The following is a 25,753-nucleotide window of genomic DNA, read 5'->3' on the forward strand; positions in this document are numbered from 1 at the left end:
ACCATCCTCAAAGGGGAACAAAATCCTCTTATCCTTTAAGAAATCAAGATAGAGGATGGAGTCTTGGGACTCTTGTGAGGAATGGTTTCACTGTCACCCAGGACCCCCCCGCCCCCAGAGGACATTCGAAAACAGGGAATTGGGTCGCTGCAGGAATGGAAGTCTGTCCACCCTCCCTACCCTCCTCCATGTTTCCTCCTCCGTGTGGACCACCTCCACACCTGATTGTCCCGGTCACACAGTGTTTGGTTGCCAGGGCCCCCAGGACAATACCTCAGCTCCCTTCCCTGGAATCCTCAGCACCACATTCTGGATTGTGTAGCCCTCAGGAGTCCGTCGGTTCTGTAGATGATGACCCACCGATTCCACGTGTCCTTTTGCTCAAAACCCACCCCGGTAATTCCGCATGACCTCGTCCTAGAGTTCCCACCCCCCTCATGGCACCTCCTGCTCGCACCTCCCTAGGGAAACAGCCCTGTGCCCCTCCCCCAGGCCTTCCGGTCACACTCTGCACAGGACCCACAGTCCCTGACCCTGGTCACTCATCGCACACTCCCTCTAGACAGTCCTCCTCCCACTTGTGTCAGGAGGGTCCCGACTGCCTTCAAGGCTCCTGGGACGAGGCCAGCTCTGCTCTCACCAATCTCTCGGTGGCCAGCCCACCACCTACCCACCACAAATGCCAGTGAAAACCATGTGAGTGGTCGATGGGGCCATGAGTCTAACGTCAAGTTTCGGTCTAGGACGGTGCCGTGGACTTGACTGTGTACTGATTCACCATCTTAGATCTGGAATGAGATCTCAGATCAGTGAGATTATTGCTGTAGGAGCTACACAGGACAGGGACCCGAGTGGTTAGAAAGGCAGACACACACACAGACACACACGCACATGCGCGCACACCGGCACACACCGAGTTACTGCAAACTTGGCCGTGTTGGACCTGCCTCTAGGGCACTGGAGCCTCCAGAATCCCTGTGGCCTCGCTCTGCAGAGAGCACAGCTCCATCCCCTCAGGGTGCTAAACAGGCTCCTCACCCTCCCACCATGACGTCCCCCCACGCTACTGACCAGGGGACCCCACCTCCTCCAGGAAAGGAAGGCCCCTGGGATGTGATGTGACACCCAGATGTCTCTCCTGCACCTCCCATGCCTGGGGAAGGATGGAGCCCCGCTTCCCAGGGCTGAAGTTGCTGGTGGGGTGAGGTCCCCCCTCAGCCTCCCCGAGGACAGACCAGCCCCCATGACAAGGAGGGTGGCCCTGGGGCCTCTGTGCAGCTGCAGGTGGGCCTGGGCAGGGGGTGGAGGGGGTGTCAGGAGGGTTTATGTTCGAGGCTGTGTCACTGTGTTATGTGCTCGGCGGAGGGACCAAGCTGACCGTCCTGGGTGAGTCTCCCCCTTCCCCTCCTCTTCGGGGTCCACGGTGAAATTTGGGCAGATTTTCTTGTCTTTTCCCTCCTGTCTGGGGCTGGAGTCTCACTCTCCGGAGCCTGTCACCTTCACCCTCTAGGCTGTCCATTGCCCCCAAGCCTGTCATTCTTCACAGAACCTGGTGGGCATGGTAGGGACAGGCTCAGTGACCTTCCTGCCACCCCTCGCTCTTCCCATCCCGAGCCTTCCCTCCAGGCCCTTCTTCTCTGGATGCTGGGATGTCAGCTCCCTCCTCAGGGTGCCCAACCCCAGGGTCTGAGGAGAAGGGAGGGGCTGAGGCCCAAGGAATGGGGGTCTCAGGCTGAGGTACTGGGTCCAGGGATGTGGGAAGGACACTGGAAAGAGCTGGACAGAGCATGGGTGTCATCCTGGGATCTTTCTGCTCAGGGACCCAAATGGGGGCTAGTGAGGGACCCCAGAGCCAGGGGCCTTGGAGAGTGGAGGAGGGAACAGTACACGGGGGAAGGGTAGACGAGTGTCCCGTTGAGAAGGTGGCCTCAGGGTGCTAGGTCCCCATCCTCCTCCCAGCAAGCAGGTCACCCCAGGCCGCACAGATCTCAGGACACTCGGGCCTTAAGGGTCACCGCACCCAGTTACACACTGGACGTGAGCCCCTAGCTCAGACGCCCAGCGTGGGGACTCCTCATAGGGACAGATGACAGGAACTGACCTGGTCAGGCAGACAGATGTCCCAGGACAGACAAATCCCCAGCGGGACTTCACAGGTCAGGGGACCCCTCAGAGCAGACACAACCCCAGGCTCAGAACACAACATTCACCCACATGGAAACTCTCATTTGCGGGACTCCCTGGACCCCAGCCCTGGGGCTGACGCTCCCTCCACCCTGGCAGCCCTGGAGGGGTCTCTGTGGTCTCTGTGGCAGCCCTAGAGGGTTGGGGGCTGCGAGGCTGGTGTTAGGGGGACTGTGGGCAACAAAGCCCCCCGCAAAAGCGAAGAGAGCCTGAACGGGGGACAGACAGACGACCTGTATGAGGACACCAGACGAGAACCAGGGGCAGATCTCAGACAGACAAATGCCCAGGACAGACAGACACCCAGTGGAAAGAGGGGACCTCAGGGTGGACGGCAGGCAGCACCAGGGAGCAGAGGGTGGGATGTGGTTTATGGGATGTGGGAGCCTGAGGAAGAGATGGAGACTTGCCAGGGAGCCCCGAACTCCCAGGAGTCGGGCACTGAGGATCCCCCGACAGAAGGTGAGCGACCCCAGCCATGGCTGCCTGACCTCAGGGGAGCAAGGGCCCGCCTGGGATCCATGCACTGGACTTTGGGCACCTGTGCCCGCTTCTCCTGAGGTCAGGGGCTCCCGCGATGGACGCTGCCCCAGTGACCTCCCGTCTCTCCCTCACTTTGCAGGTCAGCCCAAGTCCTCGCCCTCAGTCACTCTGTTCGCACCCTCCAATGAGGAGCTCGACGCCAACAAGGCCACCCTGGTGTGTCTCATCAATGACTTCTACCCGGGCAGCGTGACGGTGACCTGGAAGTCAGGCAGCACCACCATCACCAAGGGCGTGGAGACCAGCCAGCCCTCGAAACAGAGCAACAGCAAGTACGCGGCCAGCAGCTACCTGGCCCTGACGGCCAGCGAGTGGAAATCCTATGAGAACGGGGTCAGCTGCCATGTCACGCACGATGGGAAAACCGTGGAGAAGACAGTGTCGCCCTCCGAGTGCTCTTAGGTCCTGGTCCTCACATCCTCAGGGGACTGGAGCCACAGGACCCCTGGAGGGTCTACCCACCCACCCTGGTCCCCCCAGCCCTTCCTCCTGCACCCAATCAACTCTCAATAAAATGTCCTCATTGTCATTCAGAACTCGTGCTCTGCTCGTTTTTCTTTCTGCATTTGGTGTCCTGAACTCAACCATCCTCAAAGGGGAACAAAATCCTCTTATCCTTTAAGAAATCAAGATAGAGGATGGAGTCTTGGGACTCTTGTGAGGAATGGTTTCACTGTCACCCAGGACCCCCCCGCCCCCAGAGAACATTCGAAAACAGGGAATTGGGTCGCTGCAGGAATGGAAGTCTGTCCACCCTCCCTACCCTCCTCCATGTTTCCTCCTCCGTGTGGACCACCTCCACACCTGATTGTCCCGGTCACACAGTGTTTGGTTGCCAGGGCCCCCAGGACAATACCTCAGCTCCCTTCCCTGGAATCCTCAGCACCACATTCTGGATTGTGTAGCCCTCAGGAGTCCGTCGGTTCCGTAGATGATGACCCACCGATTCCACGTGTCCTTTTGCTCAAAACCCACCCCGGTAATTCCGCATGACCTCGTCCTAGAGTTCCCACCCCCCTCATGGCACCTCCTGCTCGCACCTCCCTAGGGAAACAGCCCTGTGCCCCTCCCCCAGGCCTTCCGGTCACACTCTGCACAGGACCCACAGTCCCTGACCCTGGTCACTCATCGCACACTCCCTCTAGACAGTCCTCCTCCCACTTGTGTCAGGAGGGTCCCGACTGCCTTCAAGGCTCCTGGGACGAGGCCAGCTCTGCTCTCACCAATCTCTCGGTGGCCAGCCCACCACCTACCCACCACAAATGCCAGTGAAAACCATGTGAGTGGTCGATGGGGCCATGAGTCTAACGTCAAGTTTCGGTCTAGGACGGTGCCGTGGACTTGACTGTGTACTGATTCACCATCTTAGATCTGGAATGAGATCTCAGATCAGTGAGATTATTGCTGTAGGAGCTACACAGGACAGGGACCCGAGTGGTTAGAAAGGCAGACACACACACAGACACACACGCACATGCGCGCACACCGGCACACACCGAGTTACTGCAAACTTGGCCGTGTTGGACCTGCCTCTAGGGCACTGGAGCCTCCAGAATCCCTGTGGCCTCGCTCTGCAGAGAGCACAGCTCCATCCCCTCAGGGTGCTAAACAGGCTCCTCACCCTCCCACCATGACGTCCCCCCACGCTACTGACCAGGGGACCCCACCTCCTCCAGGAAAGGAAGGCCCCTGGGATGTGATGTGACACCCAGATGTCTCTCCTGCACCTCCCATGCCTGGGGAAGGATGGAGCCCCGCTTCCCAGGGCTGAAGTTGCTGGTGGGGTGAGGTCCCCCCTCAGCCTCCCCGAGGACAGACCAGCCCCCATGACAAGGAGGGTGGCCCTGGGGCCTCTGTGCAGCTGCAGGTGGGCCTGGGCAGGGGGTGGAGGGGGTGTCAGGAGGGTTTATGTTCGAGGCTGTGTCACTGTGTTTTCCGTTCGGCGGAGGGACCAAGCTGACCGTCCTGGGTGAGTCTCCCCCTTCCCCTCCTCTTCGGGGTCCACGGTGAAATTTGGGCAGATTTTCTTGTCTTTTCCCTCCTGTCTGGGGCTGGAGTCTCACTCTCCGGAGCCTGTCACCTTCACCCTCTAGGCTGTCCATTGCCCCCAAGCCTGTCATTCTTCACAGAACCTGGTGGGCATGGTAGGGACAGGCTCAGTGACCTTCCTGCCACCCCTCGCTCTTCCCATCCCGAGCCTTCCCTCCAGGCCCTTCTTCTCTGGATGCTGGGATGTCAGCTCCCTCCTCAGGGTGCCCAACCCCAGGGTCTGAGGAGAAGGGAGGGGCTGAGGCCCAAGGAATGGGGGTCTCAGGCTGAGGTACTGGGTCCAGGGATGTGGGAAGGACACTGGAAAGAGCTGGACAGAGCATGGGTGTCATCCTGGGATCTTTCTGCTCAGGGACCCAAATGGGGGCTAGTGAGGGACCCCAGAGCCAGGGGCCTTGGAGAGTGGAGGAGGGAACAGTACACGGGGGAAGGGTAGACGAGTGTCCCGTTGAGAAGGTGGCCTCAGGGTGCTAGGTCCCCATCCTCCTCCCAGCAAGCAGGTCACCCCAGGCCGCACAGATCTCAGGACACTCGGGCCTTAAGGGTCACCGCACCCAGTTACACACTGGACGTGAGCCCCTAGCTCAGACGCCCAGCGTGGGGACTCCTCATAGGGACAGATGACAGGAACTGACCTGGTCAGGCAGACAGATGTCCCAGGACAGACAAATCCCCAGCGGGACTTCACAGGTCAGGGGACCCCTCAGAGCAGACACAACCCCAGGCTCAGAACACAACATTCACCCACATGGAAACTCTCATTTGCGGGACTCCCTGGACCCCAGCCCTGGGGCTGACGCTCCCTCCACCCTGGCAGCCCTGGAGGGGTCTCTGTGGTCTCTGTGGCAGCCCTAGAGGGTTGGGGGCTGCGAGGCTGGTGTTAGGGGGACTGTGGGCAACAAAGCCCCCCGCAAAAGCGAAGAGAGCCTGAACGGGGGACAGACAGACGACCTGTATGAGGACACCAGACGAGAACCAGGGGCAGATCTCAGACAGACAAATGCCCAGGACAGACAGACACCCAGTGGAAAGAGGGGACCTCAGGGTGGACGGCAGGCAGCACCAGGGAGCAGAGGGTGGGATGTGGTTTATGGGATGTGGGAGCCTGAGGAAGAGATGGAGACTTGCCAGGGAGCCCCGAACTCCCAGGAGTCGGGCACTGAGGATCCCCCGACAGAAGGTGAGCGACCCCAGCCATGGCTGCCTGACCTCAGGGGAGCAAGGGCCCGCCTGGGATCCATGCACTGGACTTTGGGCACCTGTGCCCGCTTCTCCTGAGGTCAGGGGCTCCCGCGATGGACGCTGCCCCAGTGACCTCCCGTCTCTCCCTCACTTTGCAGGTCAGCCCAAGTCCTCGCCCTCAGTCACTCTGTTCGCACCCTCCAATGAGGAGCTCGACGCCAACAAGGCCACCCTGGTGTGTCTCATCAATGACTTCTACCCGGGCAGCGTGACGGTGACCTGGAAGTCAGGCAGCACCACCATCACCAAGGGCGTGGAGACCAGCCAGCCCTCGAAACAGAGCAACAGCAAGTACGCGGCCAGCAGCTACCTGGCCCTGACGGCCAGCGAGTGGAAATCCTATGAGAACGGGGTCAGCTGCCATGTCACGCACGATGGGAAAACCGTGGAGAAGACAGTGTCGCCCTCCGAGTGCTCTTAGGTCCTGGTCCTCACATCCTCAGGGGACTGGAGCCACAGGACCCCTGGAGGGTCTACCCACCCACCCTGGTCCCCCCAGCCCTTCCTCCTGCACCCAATCAACTCTCAATAAAATGTCCTCATTGTCATTCAGAACTCGTGCTCTGCTCGTTTTTCTTTCTGCATTTGGTGTCCTGAACTCAACCATCCTCAAAGGGGAACAAAATCCTCTTATCCTTTAAGAAATCAAGATAGAGGATGGAGTCTTGGGACTCTTGTGAGGAATGGTTTCACTGTCACCCAGGACCCCCCCGCCCCCAGAGAACATTCGAAAACAGGGAATTGGGTCGCTGCAGGAATGGAAGTCTGTCCACCCTCCCTACCCTCCTCCATGTTTCCTCCTCCGTGTGGACCACCTCCACACCTGATTGTCCCGGTCACACAGTGTTTGGTTGCCAGGGCCCCCAGGACAATACCTCAGCTCCCTTCCCTGGAATCCTCAGCACCACATTCTGGATTGTGTAGCCCTCAGGAGTCCGTCGGCTCCGTAGATGATGACCCACCGATTCCACGTGTCCTTTTGCTCAAAACCCACCCCGGTAATTCCGCATGACCTCGTCCTAGAGTTCCCACCCCCCTCATGGCACCTCCTGCTCGCACCTCCCTAGGGAAACAGCCCTGTGCCCCTCCCCCAGGCCTTCCGGTCACACTCTGCACAGGACCCACAGTCCCTGACCCTGGTCACTCATCGCACACTCCCTCTAGACAGTCCTCCTCCCACTTGTGTCAGGAGGGTCCCGACTGCCTTCAAGGCTCCTGGGACGAGGCCAGCTCTGCTCTCACCAATCTCTCGGTGGCCAGCCCACCACCTACCCACCACAAATGCCAGTGAAAACCATGTGAGTGGTCGATGGGGCCATGAGTCTAACGTCAAGTTTCGGTCTAGGACGGTGCCGTGGACTTGACTGTGTACTGATTCACCATCTTAGATCTGGAATGAGATCTCAGATCAGTGAGATTATTGCTGTAGGAGCTACACAGGACAGGGACCCGAGTGGTTAGAAAGGCAGACACACACACAGACACACACGCACATGCGCGCACACCGGCACACACCGAGTTACTGCAAACTTGGCCGTGTTGGACCTGCCTCTAGGGCACTGGAGCCTCCAGAATCCCTGTGGCCTCGCTCTGCAGAGAGCACAGCTCCATCCCCTCAGGGTGCTAAACAGGCTCCTCACCCTCCCACCATGACGTCCCCCCACGCTACTGACCAGGGGACCCCACCTCCTCCAGGAAAGGAAGGCCCCTGGGATGTGATGTGACACCCAGATGTCTCTCCTGCACCTCCCATGCCTGGGGAAGGATGGAGCCCCGCTTCCCAGGGCTAAAGTTGCTGGTGGGGTGAGGTCCCCCCTCAGCCTCCCCGAGGACAGACCAGCCCCCATGACAAGGAGGGTGGCCCTGGGGCCTCTGTGCAGCTGCAGGTGGGCCTGGGCAGGGGGTGGAGGGGGTGTCAGGAGGGTTTATGTTCGAGGCTGTGTCACTGTGTTTTCCGTTCGGCGGAGGGACCAAGCTGACCGTCCTGGGTGAGTCTCCCCCTTCCCCTCCTCTTCGGGGTCCACGGTGAAATTTGGGCAGATTTTCTTGTCTTTTCCCTCCTGTCTGGGGCTGGAGTCTCACTCTCCGGAGCCTGTCACCTTCACCCTCTAGGCTGTCCATTGCCCCCAAGCCTGTCATTCTTCACAGAACCTGGTGGGCATGGTAGGGACAGGCTCAGTGACCTTCCTGCCACCCCTCGCTCTTCCCATCCCGAGCCTTCCCTCCAGGCCCTTCTTCTCTGGATGCTGGGATGTCAGCTCCCTCCTCAGGGTGCCCAACCCCAGGGTCTGAGGAGAAGGGAGGGGCTGAGGCCCAAGGAATGGGGGTCTCAGGCTGAGGTACTGGGTCCAGGGATGTGGGAAGGACACTGGAAAGAGCTGGACAGAGCATGGGTGTCATCCTGGGATCTTTCTGCTCAGGGACCCAAATGGGGGCTAGTGAGGGACCCCAGAGCCAGGGGCCTTGGAGAGTGGAGGAGGGAACAGTACACGGGGGAAGGGTAGACGAGTGTCCCGTTGAGAAGGTGGCCTCAGGGTGCTAGGTCCCCATCCTCCTCCCAGCAAGCAGGTCACCCCAGGCCGCACAGATCTCAGGACACTCGGGCCTTAAGGGTCACCGCACCCAGTTACACACTGGACGTGAGCCCCTAGCTCAGACGCCCAGCGTGGGGACTCCTCATAGGGACAGATGACAGGAACTGACCTGGTCAGGCAGACAGATGTCCCAGGACAGACAAATCCCCAGCGGGACTTCACAGGTCAGGGGACCCCTCAGAGCAGACACAACCCCAGGCTCAGAACACAACGTTCACCCACATGGAAACTCTCATTTGCGGGACTCCCTGGACCCCAGCCCTGGGGCTGACGCTCCCTCCACCCTGGCAGCCCTGGAGGGGTCTCTGTGGTCTCTGTGGCAGCCCTAGAGGGTTGGGGGCTGCGAGGCTGGTGTTAGGGGGACTGTGGGCAACAAAGCCCCCCGCAAAAGCGAAGAGAGCCTGAACGGGGGACAGACAGACGACCTGTATGAGGACACCAGACGAGAACCAGGGGAAGATCTCAGACAGACAGATGCCCAGGACAGACAGAGGAAAGAGGGGACCTCAGGGTGGACGGCAGGCAGCACCAGGGAGCAGAGGGTGGGATGTGGTTTATGGGACGTGGGAGCCTGAGGAAGAGATGGAGACTTGCCAGGGAGCCCCGAACTCCCAGGAGTCGGGCACTGAGGATCCCCCGACAGAAGGTGAGTGACCCCAGCCATGGCTGCCTGACCTCAGGGGAGCAAGGGTCCGCCTGGGATCCATGCGCTGGACTTTGGGCACCTGTGCTCGCTTCTCCTGAGGTCAGGGGCTCCCGCGATGGACGCTGCCCCAGTGACCTCCCGTCTCTCCCTCACTTTGCAGGTCAGCCCAAGTCCTCGCCCTCAGTCACGCTGTTCGCGCCCTCCACTGAGGAGCTCAGTGCCAACAAGGCCACCCTGGTGTGTCTCATCAATGACTTCTACCCGGGCAGCGTGACGGTGGCCTGGAAGTCAGGCTGCACCACCATCACCAAGGGCGTGGAGACCAGCCAGCCCTCGAAACAGAGCAACAGCAAGTACGCGGCCAGCAGCTACCTGGCCCTGACGGCCAGCGAGTGGAAATCTTATGAGAAGGGGGTCAGCTGCCAGGTCACGCACGATGGGAAAACCGTGGAGAAGACAGTGTCGCCCTCCGAGTGCTCTTAGGTCCTGGTCCTCACATCCTCAGGGGACTGGAGCCACAGGACCCCTGGAGGGTCTACCCACCCACCCTGGTCCCCCCAGCCCTTCCTCCTGCACCCAATCAACTCTCAATAAAATGTCCTCATTGTCATTCAGAACTCGTGCTCTGCTCGTTTTTCTTTCTGCATTTGGTGTCCTGAACTCAACCATCCTCAAAGGGGAACAAAATCCTCTTATCCTTTAAGAAATCAAGATAGAGGATGGAGTCTTAGGACTCTTGTGAGGAATGGTTTCACTGTCACGCAGGACCCCCCCGCCCCCCAGAGAACATTCGAGAACAGGGAATTGGGTCGCTGCAGGAATGGAAGTCTGTCCACCCTCCCCACCCTCTTCCATGTTTCTTCCTCCGTGTGGACCACCTCCACACCTGATTGTCCCGGTCACAGTGTTTGGTTGCCGGGGCCCCCAGGACAATACCTCAGCTCCCTTCCCTGGAATCCTCAGCACCACATTCTGGTTTACTTTCCCCCTCAAGTGTCCTTCTGTCCATTGATGAAGACCCACTGATTCCATGTTTCCTTTGGTTTAAAACTCACCCTGGCTATTCTGCATGACCTCATCCTAGAGTCACCCCCACTGCACCCCCTCCCAGCCCGCTCCTGCTCCCACCTCCCCAGGGACACTGCCTTCTGCCCCTCCCCCAGGCCCTCACTGTCACACTCACAGGAACCTCCATTCCCTGATCCTGGTCACTCATCCCACACTCCCCCGGGTATCCCTCCTCCCACTTGTGTCAGGTGGGTCCTGCCTCCATTCAAGGCCCCAGGGCCGAGGTCAGCCTTTCTCTCTCTGACCCTTAGAAGTCAGCCCAGCACTGACTCCACCACAACTGCCTCATGTCCAGGTGTCCATGGTGGTCAATGGGCCCCATGAGCTCGAGGTCCGGCATCATGTTCTAGGAAGGTGCCGTGGGTTCGTCTGTGAACTAGTACACTTCTTTAGGAGCTCAGAATGGGATCAGAGACCCTCCCAGATGACTGTCCTAGGTGCTAACATAGGATCTCATAGCTGCACCTTTCATTGCACACACACACACACAAGTTACTAGAAACATGGCCCCGTTGGACCTGCCTCTAGGGCACTGGAGCCTCCAGAATGCCCGTGGCCTCGCTCTGCAGAGAGCACAGCTCCATCCCCTCAGGGTGCTAAACAGGCTCCTCACCCTCCCACCATGACGCCCCCCTCAAGCTGCTCTCCAGAAAGGGAGTTCCCTGGGATGTGATGTGACACCCAGACATCCCTCCTGCCCCTCCCACAACTGGGGATGGATGGAGCCCCACTTCCCAGGGGTGAAGTTGCAGGATTGGAGAGGTTTCCCCTTCCCTCCCCAAGGCCAGACTAGCTCCCATGACAAAGAGGGTGGTCCTGGAGCCTCGGTACCGCTGCAGGTGGGCCTGGGTTAAGGGCTGGGTGGCTGACAGGTGGGTTTATGTTCGAGGCTGTGTCACTGTGTGCGTGTGGACCCAGCTGACCATCCTGAGTGAGTCTCCCCCTTTCCATCTTCTTGGGGTCAGGAGTGACAATTGGGTAGGTTTTTCTGTTTTCTCTGTCCTGTCTGGGGCTGGGGTCTGAATTGCTCTGGGGCCTGTAACCCTCACCCTTTAGTCTGTTCACTGTTCTTAGACCCCAGTTGGGGACAGGATGGGGTGGTCTCAGTGAGCCTCTTGCTCCCGGTACTGTGACCCTGAGGTCTCTCCCGGGGACCTTCTCCTCTTGATTCCTCATGTTTCCTTGAGGGATAGTTTCACTCTCACCCAGAAAAGCCCAGAGAATATTCCAGAGCAGGGCAGCAGGACCCAGGAGAGCCCAACTCTGCAACTTCCCTACACTTGCTGTTCTTGTGTGGACCTCGCCCACCGCCGGCCCTCAGGCCCTCTCCCCCACTCCCCTGCCCCCAGGATAATATCTGAACTGCTTCCCTGGATTCTTCACAATCTGAGACTATGAGGCAAGAAACCCCCTCCCCAAAAGGGCAGAGACCTGACACCAATACAAATGGATGGATGGACATGCTGTATGAGGACATGGGGAGAGGGTCTGGGGGGAGGGGATCTTCAGGCAGACAGATGCCCCAGGAAGGATGAGAGGTCACAGCTGATGTCGGCAGCAGCAGGGAGCACAGGGCAGGAGGTCAAGTTATGAGAACGTGTGAACCTGAAGGGTCAGGGGCCAAAGAGGGTGCCCAGAGCTCCCATGATTAGGGCATCCAGGACTTCCAAGTGGGTCCAGTGGTTAAGACTCCGCGCTTCCACTGCAGGGAGCACAGGTTCCATTCCTGGTCGGGGAACTAAGATCTTGAATGCCACACACCATGGCCAAAAAAAGAAATTAGGGCATAGAGATTCTCCCAACAGGATCCGGTAGGGTCTCCCCGTGCCCAACCTGGGCCCACCGCAGCCCTCTTCCTGCACCAAACAACTTGCAATAAAATGTCCTCATCGTTATTCAGAAATCATGCTCTCTGCTCATTTCTTTTTTTGTCTCGTGTTTAATTTGCACTCTCTCCAGAATTCTGGGGCGGGGTGGGGAATCCTAGGCGCCAGTGAGAAAGTAACTAAAGGGAGAGGCTCACAGTCTCCTGGGTGGGGGCATCTCCCAGGCAACCAGCCAGGACATATCACCCATCCGCCCTCTCCTTCTTCCCACTACTCCTCCAGCACAAGGCCCTGCCCACCCCCTGCCACCTTCCTGGCCGGAGCTGCCCATGGCTGGTGACCTCCAGATGAGCCCTCCCTCCCTGCCCTGGTGGGGACCCTCCACACCTCCCTGCCCCCAGCTTGTCCTTTCTTTCCAGTATGGCTGTTAGCATAGCTGACTCGGGAACCTTCGCCCACGTTCCTCTCCCTCTGTGTCCTGCCTGGTCCCTGGGCTGGGCCACTCCTGGGGGCCTCCCAGCCCAGTCTCCGCCTCCTTCCTCCCTGGCCTCCTGTGGCCCCTTCTCCTCCTGGGCTCATGGGGAGGGACTTTGATCTTAGCTTCTGCTCTGGGGCACTGCTTCCCTCCCGCCCCGGTTAAATGCTCTCCAGGCCTTACCAGCCAGGCATCAAACCTCCCTCGGAGGAAGATCCTATAATGACACACGCCCTACGGATGGAGACACAAGGCCCAGAGACCCTGAGTGACCTGCCCACGTTCACGGCAGGACTGAACCCCATCCGTCCACCCGACCCCAGAGCTCAGCTCCTGCCCCCAGGTTCCCAGCCGCCCCCAGTGCCCTGCCCACCCTGGCCAGGCCCTCCTGACTCATCCAGCCTCCTCCCTGGGGAGCTCCGAGCCCACCTGAATCACGTCTCCCTCCCTGGGACCCACGGCTTAAGGGGACAGAGTTGCTGAGGCCCATGAGGGACCATGGGGGACAGGGGCCTTAGGTCAGAGTGGCTGGCTTCCTCATGTTCTGGGTCAGAAATCAGGGTCAGGGCACTGGGGGACGGGCCGAGAGAGGGTCGCCTCTTTCTGAAGACGCCAACTCAGCCCAGGCTCCCAGGGAGGGTCACCGCAGGGCTCACCCTTGGTTGCCCCAACACCAGGAGGGTCAGTCCCCAGTAGGTGGCTTCCCAGGCCCAGCCCCCACTCCCCACTCCCTGGTCTCTAAAGATGCAGGAACTGTCACGACACCTTCAGTCAGGGGCTGCTGTCCAAGGAGCTGTGGATCTGGGGTCCAGGGAAGGGAGCCCAGTGCTGAGCACAGCAGAAGCTCAGAGGCCAGGACAGCCCTCCCGCAACCCCCCAGAGCAGCAGGCCGGCTCCCCTTCTCCCCCACTGAGGCCCCTGTGTCTGCCTCTGCCTTTTCCTGCCAAGAACCTTTGGGGTCCCCACTTCCTCCAGGATGTGAGACTTCACCACCGCTCCTGGGGGGCGTGCAGAGGGGCATACGGAAGAGGGGCCCTGAATTCGGGGAATCTCAGGCCCCATGATGGACGGACGCCCTGTCACGGAGCAGCCACTGGGCTGTCAGCCGTGGGGATGCTTCACCCCTCGGATGTCCCAGCCCCTCCGTGAAACCTCAGAGACACCCCACTTCCCTGCGGTCACTGTAACCGCACCCCACTCCAGTCCCCTTCCCTGCAGTTGACACTGGGGCTGGAATCACTACCAGCCCACGAGTGACCCAACCCCTTCCAGGTCTCAGACCACTGGCTGCCAGTCACTTGCTGTTTCCCAAGTGCCCGAGCAAGCCCTGCCCCAGCTGGGACCAGTCCCGGCCCTGCCTGGTCCCGATATGGCAGTAACGGAGGACCCAGACACCCAGGCCAGCGGTCAGAGAGCAGGAAGGCCGTCTCTGGGGCCCAGCACCAGCGTTCAAGCCTCAGCAGCTCCCAGTTTCCCTCCCGATGGCCATTATAGGCCCACAGACATGATCCTGGGGAAAGAAAGAACCCGGAGGTAATGAGATGCCCAGACTCGAGGATGGCCTCTGTGACCTGACAAACTCCTGAGGATTGTACTTCCTCATATGAAAGCAGTAGGGCCACCGAGTGTGAGCCCACGACACAGGGCACTCCGACAGGGCCTCTGACTGTGACCTCACTCAGTTAGCAGGCAGCCCCAGTGGCTTCCAAGGCACTCGGTCACTCCAGGTAAGCCATCTGGCTCACCCAGGCTGCCCCTCTCGGCAGCCATGCACCCACGCTCTGATCCTCAAGGATGGCACATTGAGGCCAACCCACGTTCCTGTCACCCCCTCCGGTCCCCCTGGACCTGTCTCCCACCCATGACCCGACTTGGGGCCATGTTCTCTCCAGCCACACCCTCCTCCCTTCAGCCCCTCACAGCACAGCTCTGGGGGCTCCACATTGCCCTCTCTTCCTGACATCACCCCATCTTTCCCTGCACTCCCAGGTACCAGTGACCTCCAAGGGGCCCAATCCAACCATCCCCTCTCTGTCCTCCCCACTGTCGGCCTCTGAGTGGATTTGAGAACCACACTCCGTTCTTTCTCTCTTGAAACTCCTCAGCCCCCAAATCCCCTCTCCTGGGTCTTCTTTCCTCTCCTCTCTCATCCCCTTCCCCATTTGTTCTGTGTTGTCACCAGGTCCCGGGGAGCCAGCGGCCTGGATGCCCTTCCTTCTCTGTCCACGGGAGCTAGAAACTGGGTGCATCTAAAAAGCGCTCGTGGAACATTACTCAGCCATTAAAAAAGATGAAATAACGCCATTTGCAGCAACATGGATGGACCTGGAGATTATCACACTAAGTGAAGTAAGTCAGACAGAAAGATAAATATCATATGATATCACATATGCAGAATCTAAAAATAGTGATACAAACGAACTTATTTACAAAACAGAAACAGACTCACAGACTTAGAGAATGAACGTATGGTTACGGGGGGCAGGGGGGGCGAGGACGGGAGGGATAGATTGGGAGTTTGGGATTGACGTGTACACACTGCTGTATTTGAAATAGATCACCAACAAGGACTTACTGTATATAGCACAGGGAATTCTGCTCAGTATTCTGTAACAACCTAAATGGGAAAAGGATTTGAAAAAGAATAGATACATGTATATGTATAACTGAATCACTTTGCTGTACACCTGAAACTAACACAACATTGTTAATCAACTGTACTCCGATATAAAATTTAAAAAAATTTTTAATTAAAAAAAGAAAGGGGCTCCTGTTTCTTTATCCGTCCAATCTCCCAGCCCGACCAGGGCTCTGACCTCGCTCCAGAAAGTAGGTGCCCTGAGGGCAGGGGCTGCACCGCCCCCCCCTTAGTGCCTCAGAGCGTCAGCTGGGTGCTGGACAGGCATCAGGGAGCCTCTTAATGATTGCTGGCAACTTACTGCAGAACTGTCCCCAGCTCTGCCCAGTTGTGGGACTGACCATCCCCAGCTCTGCCTGGTTATGGACTGATCGTCCCCGGCTCTGCTGCAGGTGTCTGTCATCTCTCTGCCACGAGGAAAGAGCCCCAGGTGGGTACTGCCTGTGGATCGTGTTCTAACTCCCCCATACCAGCCCAGGAAGTGGGTGCTAACACCCCCTCACCTCATGGATTAGGAGACAGAGTTTCCAGAGCTGAGGCAGCCGCTGGCGGACACAGGTGCTCAGGGCAACACACACGGTGGGCACCTGGGCCCCCCTTCTGAGGTCACCCCCCCTTCCCAAGGAGGCTGTGCTGTGCCAGCCGGGAGACGGTGCTGAGTCCCCATCAGGGCTGCCATTGCCCACTTCACAGAGGGGACACTGACCATGAGGGATGTACCGGGCCTGCCCCGCTCAGCTCAGAGCTGGGACAGCCCCTGCAGACTGGTGGCCCCAGGGCACCGGCAGAGGGGGCGGGTGTCCATGCTGGGCTGACTCTTTGTGGAATAAAAGAGTGTCAGGTCAGGGTAGGGGGCTTGGCCTGGCCCTGCCCTGCCTGCTGTGTGACCCTAGACAGTGCCCTCCGTCCAGGGCTTCCTTGTGGGAGGCCAAGACTGGGGGAGGTGACTGATGGGGGAGGGGGGTTGTGGCTTCCTTCATAGCAGAGCCCGGAATAGCCCTGGGGGAGGGGAGGGGAGGTGACTGCTGGGGCCCTGGGGGTGGCCCAGGAGCTTCTACTGAGCTGAGCTGGGTGATTCTCCCGGCCCACTGTGAGACCTGCAACGTCACCAAGAGAGCGCAGCCGGGCCAGGTCTGGGCAGGGGGACACCCTTGTCCTTCACCCCACAGTGTTCACCAGAGTGCCGCAGTGGTTGCAAGGGGCTCTGCCCCGGCCTGTGTCTCTCTGGATACAGACCCTCACTCCCAACACAAAGGTCCAAACCCAGGTTTCCAGCCGCTTTGAAAATACAGCTTCCAGGGGTGTCCGCGGAGCAGTCAGCTGTCTGCTGCCACACCTGCTGGTTCAGTGACACAGGACACAGCAAGGTGATGTCTACATCTCTCAGAGCGTGCTGTCCTCCTCCTGGTCAGGTCCTGCGTCCCCAGCCCACCTGTGCCCGTGATGGGGCATCAACCTCCTCCCTGCTGCTCCTGAGCAGGACGGGTGGGAGGAACGGGCCAGGTTGCCAGGGTCCCTGGCTGCACACAGAGGAGCATCCCCCAACGGCAGCCATGCGCCAGGCTAAACACTGCTGTGCAGGAGACTTTGTGAGGCTTCGAGGGGATGCGCTCCCTCGAGGTGGCCAGAGAACCCCCACTTCTGTATGGTCACCTGGAGGGACTGCACACCGGTCTCACGGACACAAACGCACTGATGTGACAGAGGGTAGTTGGTCCTGGCAGGGCCAGTCTTTGGACCAGTTTTTCTGAAAAGCCAGTTGGTCACCTGGGATCACAGCAAACCTAATCCTGTTTGGCCAGGAATCCCCCAGTGACAGCCTCCCCCAGAACACCTGGCCCAGGGAGGGGTCCAGGGGGTGACCTGCTCCCTAGATTTCACTGACGTTCCCAGTTCATGCCCATGTCTTGGTGTGATCATTTTTTAAATTAATTTTTATTGAAGTACAGTTGATTTACAATGTTGTGTTAGTTTCTGCTGTACAGCAAAGTGAACCAGTGACGTTGCTGAAACCCTGGCCTCTGTTCACCGGTGCTGGATAGAAACGCGGAGACAGAGCTTTGGAGGAGTAGAAAAGAGCAGCTTTATTACTTTGCCAGGCAAAGGGGGCCACAGCGGGCCAACGCTCTCAAGACTGTGAACCCCTTCCTGGGAAATAGGAAAGGGTCTTCCGGTCTCAGGGTGGAAAACAGGGCTGTAGAAAAGGATCGGGACTGACGTAGTCTTGCATTCTTCTTCCCTCCTGGAGACATTGAGATCATTAGGGCTGGCGTCCGGTGGTTCCGGAACAGGTTCTGGTGGTCCTTGAGGTTATCATCCCGTCACCCTTCTGGAATAAAGAATGCTCCCAAAGGAGAGGAGTCTTAGGGAGTGTCGTCTTGGAGAAGTAAACACCAGGTGCTTAGTGCAACTTTAGCTAGAGGGCAATCATTTTCAGAGTGCAATTAAGCAAGAAGGAGAGGGGAAAAACATCTGTAGGAGACAGGTTGAACAGGCAGAAAGAATAAGGGCTGAATAAGGGCTAACATAATGGGGGTACCTCAACAAGCTTCTGCTACAGCAGTTATACATATCCATATATCTACTCTTTTTCAGATTCTATTCCCATGTAGGTCATTACAGAGTATTGAGTAGAGTTCCCTGTGCTTTACAGAAGGTTCTTATTAGTTATCCATTTTATATATAGTAGTATGTGTATGTCAATCCCAATCTCCCAATTTATCCCTCCCCCTCCCTTACCCCCGGTAACCATAAGTTTGTTTTCTACATCTGTGACTCTATTTCTGTTTTGTAAATAGGTTCATTTGTACCATTTTTTTAGATTCTACATGTACGTGACAAACCCACAGCAGACATCATTCTCAATGGTGAAAAACGGAAAACATTTCCTCTAAGATCAGGAACAAGACAAGGATGTCCACTCTCTCCACTTTTATTTAAAATGTATTGGAAGTCCTAGCCATGGCAGAGAAGGAAAAGAAATAAAAGGAATCCAAATTGGAAAAGAAGTAAAACTGTCACTGTTTGCAGATGACATGATACTATACATAGAGAATCCTAAAGATGCTACCAGAAAACTACTAGAGCTAATCAATGAATTTGGTAAAGTTGCAGGATACAAAATTAATACACAGAAATCTCTTGCATTCCTATACACTAACAACAAAAGATCAGAAAGGGAAATTAAGGAAACAATCCCATTTACCATCACATCAAAGAGAATAAAATACCTAGGAATAAACCTACCTAAGGAGGCAAAAGACCTATACTCCAAAAACTATAAGATACTGATGAAAGAAATCAAAGATGACACAGATGGAGAGATATACCATGTTCTTGGATCGGAAGAATCAATACTGTCAAAATGACTCTACTACCCAAAGCAATCTACAGATTCAATGCAATCCCTATCAAATTACCAACGGCATTTTTTCACAGAATTAGAACAAAAAAGTTTACAATTTGTATGGAAACACAAAAGACCCCGAATAGCCAAAACAATCTTAAGAAAGAAAAACGGAGCTGGAAGAATCAGGCTCCCTGACTTCAGACTACACTACAAGATTATTAATAGCGCTCCTTCCACTCCCAGAAATGTCCCAGTGTGGACGATAAATTTTGGTCGTCTGAGTGCAGGGAAACTGTTTGCTGAATGGCTGAATGACTCTCCTTATAATAAGTTAAAATGTGGGGCTCAAGGCAGCACCAGGCTTTGTGGTCAGCTGACTGTGCAGCGCCATCGAGTCCCCTGACCGAGGTGCAGGATGGGGGCAGCAGCCTCACCAAGGGCCACCCCCAGGGGGTCACCATGGGGCTCCTGAGCCCTGTGGACCTTGACTGGAGCCCTGGTGTGAGCTCACACCATACCAGCCTATGAGAGCCCTGAGTGTGACCCTGACACCATTTCCCACCCAGTGATAGATCCGCATGTGTGGAAACCTGCAAGGGACGGACCCTCTGGACAGCCCTTGTCCCCAGGGAAACTGGGAGGAATCAGGGAGAATGTCTGGGGCAACCAGGACAGGGGCCAGGGGAGGGGCTCGGTCATCAGACGCCCTGTGTCCACTCCAGGGACAGAGTAGCTAATGGTCAGCGCAACCCACCAGGGCACTGCCATGTGTGTGTTTCCACACAGATCGGGGTGACACTCTCTTCCTGTGGCCACATCAACCCCCCAGGTCCCTTCTGCTCCTCAGCACCTGGCCTGGGGACATGTCACGTCAGGGCTGGCATCCACTGAGCATCCTCTGTGCCCGGGGCTGTGCTGGGCACCAGAGTCTGGATCCCCCTCCGGTCCTCACCAGGATGGACAATCCCTGCCCGCCCAGGGCCCGGCCTCCTGGGGACATGCTGGGGCCTCCAGATTGTGCCGGGAGGAAGGAGGAAGCCTCAGCCAGACCCCAAACAGGCTCCCTAAGGAGGATGGAAAGGCTGCTGTGGGCCGGCCGAGAGCGGCTCTCCAAGGGAAGGTGGGACCCCAGAGCAGCCTGGTGAGCCCACCCGCAGGGTCTCTGGTCACACAGGGCCTCCAGCTCAGCGCTAGTGTGGACCAAGGCCCTTCGTGGATGAGGCCTGCTGTGGTCACTGCCCGGGGCAAAGCCACCACTCAGCAGCCCTTTCCTGAGCACCTACTATGTGTGGGGACCTCGGCGGTGGCAACGCAGCTCTGCTGGGCCTCCTGTGGGCACAGGGAAGCAGCCTATAGAGAGGGAGTGGTGTCGTGCAGGATGGGCTCGTGCCCTGGAGAAACCAACCAGGGTGAGGGCTGAGGGTGCCCGACTGGGCCTCACAAGGGGCCACGGCCGAGCCTGGAGGTGGCCAGGGGGCAGGACAGCCCTGACTCTGGGTTGGCGGCTTGGGGCCTGTGTCCCCGCCATGCAGCCGGGCTGGTGATAGTGGAAACTCGCTCCCTGGGGTCCAGGAGGGATGGTCAGATGGAAAATGGACGTTTGCTGGTCTCTGAGGTTGACTGTTGCTGCCATTAGCATCGGCCTGTTCGGGCCCAGCCAGCCTCAGGCCAGCACCCCTGGGCTCCCCATGGGCCCCACCCTCACCCCCGCGCAGCTGGCCTGGTGAAACCAAGAGGCCCTGACGCCCAAAATAGCCGGGAAACGCCGACCAGCCCAGCCCGGGGAAGCAGGTGCCTCCCTCTCCCCAGGCTGGGGGGAGGAGTGGCTCCAGTTCTGGAAGCTTCCACCAACTCCCTTGGAGAAGAGACCTGCGTCACAGCACCCAGGCTGCCCAAGCCCCTGCGCCCAGGCCTGAGCCGGGCAGAGATCACGTCAGTCAACCATCAGAAGGGGCATCTTCTGTTCCAGAATCTGTGTCTGTGCAGGTCATACTCCCCTCCTCGTGGTCCCCAGGGACCTCTCTAAACTCCGGGCGCGCAGCTGCGGCTGACGTGGGACACAGCCAGACACTCGGGGCTCAGAGGAGCCTGGGGGGCAGGGCTGGCCAGGGCTGGACATGGGGCACTGCAGTCACACCTTCCCTGCTGTCCCCACACCTGGGACTCTTCTGGGGGAGGGACTGGGCCAAGGACGGGGAAGGGGGAGAAATGGGGACCCTCACAATCACTGCACTGGGAGCCCTGGGTCTGGGGTAATAATGAGGAGCCCAGAGCACAGATGTCCCCCAAGAGGCCTCATGCGGTCCTTCCCCAATGGACAGGACCTCAGATTGGTCAGTCACTCATCCATCTGTCCATCTATCTGTCCATCTGTCTGTCCACCCAGCCATCCACCCATCCATCCATCTACCCATCATCCATCAATCCATCCATCCAAAAAGGCTCCCTCGGGCCTCCTGGGGGCCTGGCCTGTGTGGGGCTCTCAGCTACTCATGTCCCAGGCAAGGCAGGCCTGGCCCCATCAAGGCCAAAGTCAGACCTGGAACGTGCCTACTTCACCATGGAAGGAGGGGCCTTTGGACACTGGGTGCCCTGTTCCCTGCCCAGTCTGCCCTGTGCTTGGTCGATACACTGAGGTCAGAGAGGGCAAGAGGTGTGACAGATGGGCCAGCGTGGTGAGGCCAGCTGCCTCCCGCCCTGTGGGTGACCTGACTCCCCACCTCACCCCCACCCACAGTTACAGGCCTCCCCGATCCACCCTCCAGGCTGACCCTCCCATTCTCTCCTCTCCTCCCCTGTCCTTCTCCAATCAGAGAGTTTCCCAGGACATTCCAGGGCTCCAAGGTCCTGATGGGAGGGGAGATGGGGGACAAGCACCCAGCCAGTTTCCTGAGTTCACCCCCAAAGACAGCAAATCACTTCCACAGGGTTGACTCCACCAGCTCGTTCTCAGGGGACACTGCCAGTAGATCCCCCAGCCCAGGGAAGCCGGGAGCCAGGCCACAGGCCACAGCCATAACATCGCATCACCTGACACATGAGCCGTGCAGTACCCGGGGGGCGAATGCCCCCACCCGAGAGCCTGGGGGAGTATGGCCCTCACCCCAGCACTGATCAGTCAGCTCATCAGCCAGTGTTCACTCCCATCGCCCCTCACCGCCCCTGTGGGCCCAGGTCGCGTCCTGGAAGTGAAGCTAAGACAGGGAAACTCGCCCCTGCCCAGCCCAGAGCCCATGGCGCCGAGAGATCCTCCCCCACCAGCACACATTAGCGGGGAGACAAGGACGGCGGATCCCGGGGTCCTGGGGGTTCAGCCGAGGGGAGCAGCAGCAGCTTCAGCCACCTCAGAACAGGGCCTGGGAGCTGGACCCCCAGCGCTGAGGGGCAGAGGGAGGAAGGGCCTCCCGGGGGGTCAGCATGAGCAAAGGCACAGAGCGGGGGCGCCGCAGCAGCCCGCAGCTGGCACTCACAGGTCCCCAGTGAAGCACCCTGACCCCTCCACCTCGGAGACTCCAGACTCCTGTCTCCCGCACCGCCTGGCCCACCACCCTGCTCACCGCCCAGCAAGCCCTTGCGTTCGGTGTCACACGGCGGGGCCCTGCCCTGGGGAGGAAGAGGAATCAGACACAGACTGGACGCCGGGCAGAAAGGGACGAGCAGAGGGTGCGGGGAGCAGGCCCAGGGAGGGACCGGGGTTGGGGGGGGGGGGGCCGGGAGTTCTCCAGGAGGGACGGTTCTCTGTGCCGCACACAGTGAGGCCGGCTGGTTGGCCAGAGTGTCCCGAGCCCTGGAACCCAGCAGAGGGACAGGGACGGGGCTCAGAAGAGGTGAGGCAGGGGGCAGAGGCCCTGAAGGCCTCAGTCCTGACCAGATCTGAGATTCCAAAAGGCAGCTGTGCCCTGAGGCTACTGAGGGCCTACTGTCCCGAACCATTTACAAAACGCACAACACGAGTTACCCAGCTGAGCCGCTTCCGGATTCCATGGGGCTCAGCCAGCATCACCGTCCCATCTCACAGGTAGGAAAACTGAGGCCCAAAATGATTAACATCCCAGAGAGTGAGACAGAGCCAGCCCCCGGTGTTCCCCCTCCCAACCTGGGGCCTCCCCTCTGAGGGACAGGAAACTGAGGCCACACAGGGGCAACCGGATGGAAAGCGGCCCTCTGCAAGGCCCCAGAAGCCTTCTGTGGGCAACCTCCCCCCATCACCCCCCAGCCCCGACCCGAGTCAGGGGAGCAGAAAGGAGGCCCAAGGGTGGACCCAGTGGCCACCCCCACCCCCATGGCTGGAAGGAGGGAGGGCTGGTGGCAAAGGGCCTGGGAGTGTCCAGACCCCAGGGTGGACAAGGAGGGTCCCCCTCACCCACAGCCCTTCTCAGTCCTTGACCTTAGGCCATTTGCTTCCCTCTGTGGGCTCAGTTTCCTCATCCCATCTATACAGGGGGTGATAAGTCTCTATCCCAAAGGGTGGGCCTGGGGATTAAAGGAGCCAATGTCTGTGAGGTGCCTGGACCATGGTGACCCTCACCCACCCCAGCCACTGCTGTCACGTCTTGGGCTCTTGCCTGGGGCCTGCCTCTGACATGCTGTGTGACCTTGGGCAAGATAATTCCTCTCTCTGGGCCCCAGCTTCCCCCTCTGCTCAGGGAGTGCTGGGTGAGGGGCCCTGTGGGCCAGAAACTACAGGAAAACTGTCGGATTCCTGGATGAAGGGGCTGAGCAGGGAGGCCCCGGGCCAGGAGGGGCAGTGAGGCCCGAGGTGGGAGCAGGGTGGGGGCCAGGCCAGGACAAGGAAAGGGTGGAGCGGGGGCCCTGCCTGCAGCTGGCCACCCCTGGGAATCCCCAGGCTAAAGTTAACCCTGCATTGGCCGAAACCAGAACTCAGGGTGACAAAAGGGAGAAGTAAGGGGAAGAGAAACTGAGCCCATGGTCAGCGGGGCGTGGGACGGGTGACAAACAGGGCCAGGTGTGGCCCAGGACGGCGGGACAGGGCAGTTTCAGGGCCGTAGTCGGATGTTTGTGCAGCTCGCAGGTGGGGGTAGAAGAGCCCTCCCCCTCCCCCACCCCCTCCCAGCCTCCTCCCAGCCCCACCTGGGCCTGATGCCGCCCTCTGGCTGCCTCCCCACAACCTCCCCCAGCTCCATCCTGGGTCCTGGAATCCTGGAGGGCCCGACCCCAGGGCATCTCAGAACCACTCAGGGGTGGCCCCCACTGTCAGCATGGCCCTGGGAAGGGAATAACCCGGGGCACAGAGCGAGTCAGCATGGGAAGGGAGGGGCTCCGGTCCCAGAGTCCCAGCCCCGGGCCCTTCTGGCAGCAGAATGAGTGGATGGGTGGGCAAGGGGTAAGCACAGGCCTCCGGCTGCCCAAGACCCCGTGATTCTGAGGGGCCCCAGGGAGCCGGACGCATCCCATCTTTTCAGGAGGGAAGGTGTCCCCGCGTCCGTGGGCTGGGGACACACTCTCCTTTGACCCAGCAGACCCAGCAATTCATCACCGGCCCAGGGCGCAGAGACACCGAGGTACCCTGCCCTACATCTCTAGCAGAGATACCTTCAGACAGCCTAACTTCCACAGCTCCAAACAGCCTTGGAGACGTGCCATGGATGGATTCCACTGTGGGGGCCGGGGGACAAGGGCAGGTGACAAGAGAGGTCTTGTCTGAGCCTATCTTTGTGAAAAGGACATGACTGTTATAGGGAAAAGTCTGGAAGGATACACACCAACACACTGAATCCTCCCTGGTAGCAAGATCAGATGTTTATTTTCTTCTTTATGCTTCTCTGTACTTTCTCATTTCTCAAAGAACGTGGATTACTTTTATCATCAGAAAACGAAACAGTAAACTGATTCAAGATCAACGACACTCTAAAAATGGTGTGTTAGAAGGTTTGAAAGGCATTGTGAAAATAACATTATCCCCAAGAGGTCACAAGACAAGACCTGGCACGTGTGAGCGTGTCTCTGTATCTACATCCACATCCATGTCCATATCTCTTACCTGGGGCTACCTGTGGCAGTGGACCCACAGGTAGTGTTGGTTTTCATTCAGCACATTTGACTTTTCTGATTTATTGGGTAATTATGAAAAACAAGATTTTTTTCACTTAAGTAAGGATATTTATTCCAACTCACTTAACATTCAACAAATATTTATTGCTTGCCTGCTACATCCATGACAGGCTGGGTGCAGGGTTTGAGACTACACTGATGAAAAGACAGAATCATCCCTCTTGAGCAGTGGCCCAATGGGAGAAATGTGGTTGGAAAGAGGTCATTACAATGCTGAGATGGATTCTTACCTCTAGGTCTTAGGTCATGTCCAAATCCACGAAACTCTCTCACCGCACCAGCTCCACACCCAGGCAGGAAGGCTACTGAGCCCCTAAAAACAGAGAGAACGTATTCCAGGGATGCTGAATACCTAGCAGCAGGCATTGAGCAAAGAGGGTCAGAGAAAAGCACCCCCCTTTTAAATACAGTTAAAAACAGAAGCGTGAGCGATTGTAAACAAAAAGTTTAAGTAATTTCTGCAACGAGTAATAAAAACTTTCCCACCAATAAAGCAAATTGGCGTGGGACACAGTCCAGGATTGGCAGAACTTATGAAGGAAAGAGGCGCTGTCTGAATAGACTTCAAGAATTTTTACCCAGTTCTTTGGACAGGAAGACTTATGTGGTAGATCAGAGCACAGTCCATGTAGGTGAGAAGACCTAGGGTGACAAACTTCTCTGCCATGTAGGCGACAGCTTATCTTGGCAACTAATCTCTCTCCCTGTGTTCTGATCTGGCCGATGTTGATAATATTCGCGGCCTCCTCTCATTTCCATCTTGAGGAATGCAGGAGGGGATGTACCTCCATCCTTTCACAGAATACCGGGTTCAGTGAATGGAAGAAACAGGTTAGAAATGATTGTTGGAAACTCCCTCTCCGTCACATAGAGTTTGTTAATCCTCATTACATTTGTAGGTGCCACAGGAGCTTGTAGATATGTCATTTCTTTTCTTATACTCCTAAACTGTCTATTTAAACTCTCCACTTAAGGTCATTGCCAGCTAGCAGTCCTGTAAGTGACATGAAGACACCTCAGTTGTTCACTCCTCACTCTCCCCAGAAAAATACAAGTGTTTAACCCCA

The 25,753-nt window shown here is 58.0% G+C and overlaps 1 long non-coding RNA gene and 3 gene segments (V, D, J or C); all 4 read left to right on the forward strand.

Annotated features, from left to right (window-relative positions):
* Window positions 1-1,325: 1,325 nt before the first annotated feature.
* Window positions 1,326-3,263, forward strand: LOC117307736 (Ig lambda chain C region-like). The segment is given in 2 exon segments: window positions 1,326-1,386; window positions 2,807-3,263. Coding segments are annotated over 2 exon segments (384 nt in total).
* Window positions 3,264-4,635: 1,372 nt separating this feature from the next.
* Window positions 4,636-6,573, forward strand: LOC117307729 (Ig lambda chain C region-like). The segment is given in 2 exon segments: window positions 4,636-4,696; window positions 6,117-6,573. Coding segments are annotated over 2 exon segments (384 nt in total).
* Window positions 6,574-7,927: 1,354 nt separating this feature from the next.
* LOC117307647 (Ig lambda chain C region-like) lies at window positions 7,928-9,875 on the forward strand. The segment is given in 2 exon segments: window positions 7,928-8,006; window positions 9,419-9,875. Coding segments are annotated over 2 exon segments (384 nt in total).
* Window positions 9,876-14,320: 4,445 nt separating this feature from the next.
* Window positions 14,321-18,213, forward strand: LOC141276252 (uncharacterized). 3 transcript variants are annotated; one of them, XR_012325519.1, is made up of 4 exons: window positions 14,321-14,354; window positions 14,810-14,976; window positions 15,584-15,695; window positions 18,087-18,177. It is a non-coding gene; the product is annotated as an uncharacterized lncRNA (long non-coding RNA). The 3 variants fall into 3 exon arrangements; XR_012325521.1 differs by lacking the exon at window positions 15,584-15,695 and having other exon boundaries at window positions 18,087-18,213; XR_012325520.1 differs by lacking the exon at window positions 14,321-14,354 and having other exon boundaries at window positions 14,964-14,976; window positions 15,572-15,695.
* The last annotated feature ends 7,540 nt before the right edge of the window (window positions 18,214-25,753 follow it).

This window comes from Tursiops truncatus, chromosome 13, assembly GCF_011762595.2.
Source record: "Tursiops truncatus isolate mTurTru1 chromosome 13, mTurTru1.mat.Y, whole genome shotgun sequence".
In the NCBI taxonomy this organism is placed as follows: domain Eukaryota; kingdom Metazoa; phylum Chordata; class Mammalia; order Artiodactyla; family Delphinidae; genus Tursiops; species Tursiops truncatus.